A 5,704-nucleotide genomic window follows, 5' to 3' on the forward strand; every position below is an offset into this window, starting at 1 on the left:
CATCAGATAGAATGGGATCTGACCATTTCCCTAGCATACTGAACTACAATTGTGAATATATTCCCCGCTCACCTTAATAAAATTGGCTAAGCCGAGTCGCCCACCTGTAAATGTGATAACTTGTCCAGTGATTCAAACCACATCTTCTCATACATGAATTTAATCCACGCCAACAATGAAAATACCTCTACTGGTAAACATAACACCATTACTTGATGCTCGAAACAAGAACATGTTTAATGCTCTAGTAAATTTTAGTGTAGGAAAATTAGCTCTTTTAAAAGGAAAAGTTTACAAAGTTTTGAAATTTTGGTTATGAACTCTCAATAGGGACCCAAACACATATCCGAAAAGTTCCCACCTCTCCGGTGGGAGCTTCATCCCCTTTCGCGCAAAAAACCACCCCCAATCGTGACCTCAGCGTTTTGCTCGTAAACCGTAACTTCCCCATTAAATTAAAAATATTCCTTATTGTTTTTTGCGTATCTTCCACCCAACGCTCGTAAATGACCTTGGGAAGTAAGCATACTTTTCCGCGATTATTTCGAAAAGTATTAGTCTGAGCAAAAACATGTATAGAGTCGAAATTAAAGAGCAGTGTTTTTCTACAAGGTGCGTATAAAAATAGATATTTATGCAGTTTGAGCCCGTTTCCACGCCACCTTTGAGGTAAAGCTCTCGGCGCGTTTTTTTACGTGGTTTCCCTAGGCCGATTCCACTACTAAAATATATCTATTTATCCAATTTCCTCTGCAGAATCGCCCTCCTTGATCGAATTAAAACAACTTTGCCCATGACAATTAGAGCAGCGCAAACCAACTTTTACACAGCTACATCGCTTTCTACACCCCTTTTTACAGCCGCAGGATATAAGTTGATAAATTGAACAGTCATAACCACTCGCGTTAGAATGTTTTTAATCCAGCCCCATTCAGTTGTAGTTAAAGTTTTTCCTCGCCACGTAGAAATTTGATCAAAAAACCACTCCCTGTAAATCCTTTCTTGAATTTATTAAGTTTATAGTCTGCGATTTTCTTTTCCCAAAAAAAGGCAGAAGTCCGATGGAGCAAAAGCGATAAGGAGTGTTAGCAAATCAATATATTTCCCAATAACAGGTTTTTCATAATTGTTGGCTGCATGGATCGCAGTCTGAACAATTAGCAAGTCGGCATCATCGATAGCAGCGAATGTCGAAATACTTGCTGATTCTATGGTACTAGTCAGTTAACCAATGAAACGCTGTTTATTGGCAAGCATACTCATCAAATTCTTATGCGAATCACAAATTGGCTGTCTTTATCGAAAATAAATTATTTCTGCAGATATCCGTTTTAGGAGCTTTTGCTGACGTTCACTACTCTTTGTTCTTTCCTCATTCTCGCTGTATCCATCAAAAACTACAGTTAGCATTGTAGAGAACAAAACTGCTTTTTAATTTTGATTCTATGCATTTCTTTGCTCAGATTAACATTGTTATAATAATACGACGCTGGGCTCATTTTTTCTCTTCGCGCTGAAAACTGTGCTTACTTCCCAATGTCATTTACGAGCGTTGGGTGGAAGATGCGCAAAAAACAAAAAGGAACATTTTTATAGAGAATTTAACGGAGAATATAAAAATTCCTATAACATTTTTGCGTAGAAGTTGTGGTTTACGAACGCCGAAAAAGATCGCGAGGTAACGATTGGGGATGGTTTTTTAGGCGAAAGGGGATGAAGCTCCCACCGGGGAAGTAGGAACTCTTCGAATCTGTATTTGGGTCCCTACTGACAGTTCATAGCCAAAATTTTAAAACTTTATACATTTTTTCTTCTATTCCGTGTTTTTCGAACTAACTTGTTTACACTATTTCATTAAAATGGACAAGTGTGTAATGTTGAATGATGCTGAGATGCAGGTGTAAGGATTTACTGTTTGTTTACAAGTTCGGAGGATATTTTGTGGTCCATAGTCCGCACAACTGAAATTTTAAGGATTTCAGATTTCAGGATAAAGATCTGAGATTAAAAAAAGTAAAATGGCAAAGAATTTACGGTTTAATTACTGGTAGATAATGGAGGTATGTTATCGCATTTTATCGACGTCCGTAATACTGAGCCTTGTATAAATAGGCATTGAAATCTAACACATCCTCACAATCATTATCGCCAGTAATGAAACTACATTTATTGATTATATCAGTTACACTTTGAAAACAGTTTAAAATAGATTATACCCAATAAAAATTACTACGGCTACGATGTATCTATAACTAACCCACGGGCCACGACTAGTAGTTCTTCATCAGATATCAAATTCACCCATTTTTCTTGTCACTAAAAATAAGGGTTAGGCTCAACATACGTAAAATCAGAAAGAAATACCTTAGTGGACCTGAAAGATGCACAACGTATATATCCGGTTGTTCGCCAATTTTTAAAATGTTTTTTATTTTCCTCTGGTCTCTAAAACAAATATGTTATGTATTGCTATGAAAGAGTTTATACTTACTTCTTGCTGTCCACAGGAGCTTTCTTGTCATTTTTAATATAAACCGGTTTTGGATGGATGATGTAAAAATAAAGTAGGACAGAAAGAATAACTGTAAGCAGACACAGTACGTTCCAAAAGAGTATAACGTATAACGCGGTATCCTCAACTTGCTGAGCAACTTCAATCCATGGACCTTTATTCAAAAATATTAAATATAATGAAATCTAAACTTAATATCTACCTTCTGTGGTGTTATCCAGTATATCAACTCCCTCACTAGTCGCACCACTATTTAGAAGAATTGCAAAAAAAGACATGGTGATAGTTTGTTACGTATCGGAGCAAATTTAAGTTTAATCTGAATCAATCATCGTGTTCGGTTTGCTATAAATGCAGACACTGTTCACGTGTGCAAAGGGGCGGGATAGGCGTAATAAACAAATAGTAAACGTTTTTCTTTCTATCACATTAATAAAAGGGAGCAGGAAAGGTAAGACAATAGTTTCAAAGTCCTGTATGTACATACCAACGATGCTATATCGATAACAAATACAATCGACGGTTTAAATTCTTTTCCAAATCGCGAATTCCTGGCAATAAGGTCATTTACAACAGAACATGGTATGTAATCGCGAAAATGCATTTTTTGGGGTAACTGCGTGCGCGGTTCGTGGATTTTAAGTCAACAAATTCGAAGTTCGGGAGAAATATTTGGGTAGGTACAAATTCAAATTTGGGGGAAGAACCAAGCGTTTTAATTAATTCACTCATCACTGTAAGGTAACGATGGCTGTTGTAAACCACCCTCCAGATAAATTTCTTATTAAATTTGTTCTGCTCGTATAGAAACTCGAGCTATTAAAAGTTCCTAAGCATTGAGTACTATTTTATGCCAGGTTTTTAGCGAAAGCTATCAAAATCTATAGAAAAAAATGTCACCTGAAAGTTTTAAATCTATTACCCTGTATAATGATATTATGGTGTACGATGAGATTTTCAACCAATAACTATCCAAAACTTAATCCATTTGCCAGATTTGTCAAGGAAATGGCAAAATTCGCTTACCAGTTGGAAGAGAAGTGAATGTCTTCGTAAGGTCAAACAAATTGGCGTATGGAAGTTAAGCAAATTTCATATACTCGAGGTTTAGTCCATTACTTTGACCCACAAGTACATAATCGGAGGGAATTTTATGAGAGGGCTCAAAAAGAGTTTGGGGGGACTATCTTTTATACACAAACTTTCACTTAATATGCTATAGAACAGTAAGTAGGGGGGTCGCGAGTAAAAGAAAAATTCAATTGTTTGTAGGTCTTACTACAATGAAAAACTACAATTTAGTGCGAAAGTTCTTGGGAAGCACTCGCCCACTTTTGCTTTTCGTATAATGTAGTAAGTTGAGGCTAGGCTGACACTTCGAGATTTGGATTTATTTTTTGTCGCTTCCAGACCACCCACTTTTCCTCTATGAGTACCCACAATCGTTCTGGAAGTATGTAATCAACTATGACCAATATCACAGTTGTAGGCACACATAAACTGTTGCCAGTTCGTGTTTACTTACATTAAAGGCATACCAAATAATAAAACGTTCAATATTTTTATGTACTAACCAATTCATTTTTTCGAGACTACCTATAGTTCGCCCTCATTATTAAAACATTATCAAAGTTGACGAGACGCGGTCTTATCTATTAATACCGCTTAACTAAAAAATACGTGAGCTTCGTGCTAAAACTAAACGAAGAACTTGTGTAAATATACTCTTGTGAGTACAAGTTAGTTGGTTGTTTCACTTGCCGGCCTCGCTAAATTTTTGATCCCCTCGAAAAGTTCCAAACACCTTCTTATGTGCGTGATAACGGTTACGTATATTTAATTACCCACTTATTTATTGTACACATTTTAATTCATTAGCTTAATTAAACCTACGTTTTTATTTCAATTTATAATGGCGTCATAATTTGCTTGCTATTTTACAGCGGCTCAATTTGGTTGCACAAACACTGTTAATAGTTAATTGTGCTCCTTGTAATTTGAAGCTTCATTATTATTGCAAGACTTATGATGAGATCACACAAATATTGTAAATTAATCGTTACGTATATTAAATTAGGTGTATTTATTGTAGATTTAATTACTTACCTCGTACAGGCTAAGAAAGCATCCATCTACTGTTTTGTCTAGTTATTGAAGGGAGCGTGTTAATGTTTTAACAGTAAGAGTCTCTCTCGTGTCGCAACTAAATTTACAAGGTACCTTTTGGGATTACAATAATATAATAATTTGTCGTAAGTTATTCTAAATAGTCACGCGCTTGACTGAGGGTTTAAGTCCTTTAAAGTGATGCACGACGACCAGAGCTGTCACTTTTAATAAGATTTAAATCTTTTTTATGATTTAAATACTTTTTTCGATTTAACTCATTTGATCTTAAATCTTTTTACGGAAAATGATTTTTGATTTAAGATTTAAATCTTCATGAAAATTATCTTTGATTTTGAACTTAAAAATATGATTTAAATCTTTTAAAAAGATTTAAATACTTTCGAAAAGATTTAAATCGTTTCCCAGTGATTTAAATCTTTTAGAGACGATTTAGTTAATACATACTAACAAATTCTCTTGATTTGTTTCAACCTGACTAAGCTAATTAATCCGGGTTTTATTTCGGTAGACGTTTATACGTATTTATTACAAAATCGAGTATACTGAGATTGACGATGTCTTGGTTTTTTAAAATTTCTTTCGCAAAAAAATAGGTACATATTTTAATTTAATAAATAATAACAATAAAATACGGTAGAAATGGTAGGTATATTGATGAATGATGTTGAGGGTTTCGAGCAAGATCATCAGACCAATCAGTTTTATTGAATGTAAATCCTTTACAAACCTTTTGTCATAAAACGTTTAAATCATCGGAAAAGATTTAAATCATTACATCATTACATGATTTAAATCGTTATACGTGATTTAAATTAACAAAATTAGATTTAAACCTTTTTGAATGAATTAAATACATCGAAAGTATCTTAAATACTTTCTAAAAAGATTTAAATCACAAAAAATATTTAAATCACAAAATGATTTATTATCTAAATACTTTCTTATTGACAAAAGTGTAATGGGGGGGGGGGGCCTATTATATATCAACAAGGGAAATCGCTAATTAAATTGGAGCTAATTGTTGGTCAGAACTCATTATTAAGATGCGACAAATCTACTGTA

At 34.3% G+C, this 5,704-nt stretch overlaps 1 protein-coding gene across 2 annotated transcripts; it reads right to left on the minus strand.

Annotated features, from left to right (window-relative positions):
- Nucleotides 1–2,075: 2,075 nt before the first annotated feature.
- On the minus strand, nt 2,076–4,674 carry LOC116165470. 2 transcript variants are annotated; one of them, XM_031479934.1, is made up of 5 exons: nt 4,619–4,674; nt 2,715–2,761; nt 2,492–2,666; nt 2,365–2,445; nt 2,076–2,316 (listed from the first exon to the last, which is right to left on the minus strand). In XM_031479934.1, the coding sequence occupies exons 1-5, from the start codon at nt 4,642–4,644 to the stop codon at nt 2,298–2,300; spliced, it is 348 nt and encodes a 115-aa protein (XP_031335794.1). In that variant the 5' UTR covers nt 4,645–4,674; the 3' UTR covers nt 2,076–2,297. The 2 variants fall into 2 exon arrangements, with proteins under 2 accessions (XP_031335794.1, XP_031335793.1); XM_031479933.1 differs by lacking the exon at nt 4,619–4,674 and having other exon boundaries at nt 2,715–2,835.
- Between the last annotated feature and the right edge of the window lie 1,030 nt (nt 4,675–5,704).

Source organism: Photinus pyralis, unplaced genomic scaffold (genome assembly GCF_008802855.1).
Source record: "Photinus pyralis isolate 1611_PpyrPB1 unplaced genomic scaffold, Ppyr1.3 Ppyr1.4_LG3a, whole genome shotgun sequence".
NCBI lineage: Eukaryota > Metazoa > Arthropoda > Insecta > Coleoptera > Lampyridae > Photinus > Photinus pyralis.

What these genes read in the sequence shown, in the direction of transcription:
- LOC116165470 (XM_031479933.1), bottom strand. Translation starts at nt 2,790, where the DNA reads ATGTCTTTTTTTGCAATTCTTCTAAATAGTGGTGCGACTAGTGAGGGA. An exon ending in ACTGGATAACACCACAGAAG is followed by an intron (nt 2,667 to 2,714) that starts GTAGATATTAAG and finishes TTTTGAATAAAG; the next exon opens with GTCCATGGATTGAAGTTGCT. An exon ending in GCTCCTGTGGACAGCAAGAA is followed by an intron (nt 2,446 to 2,491) that starts GTAAGTATAAAC and finishes TATTTGTTTTAG; the next exon opens with AGACCAGAGGAAAATAAAAA.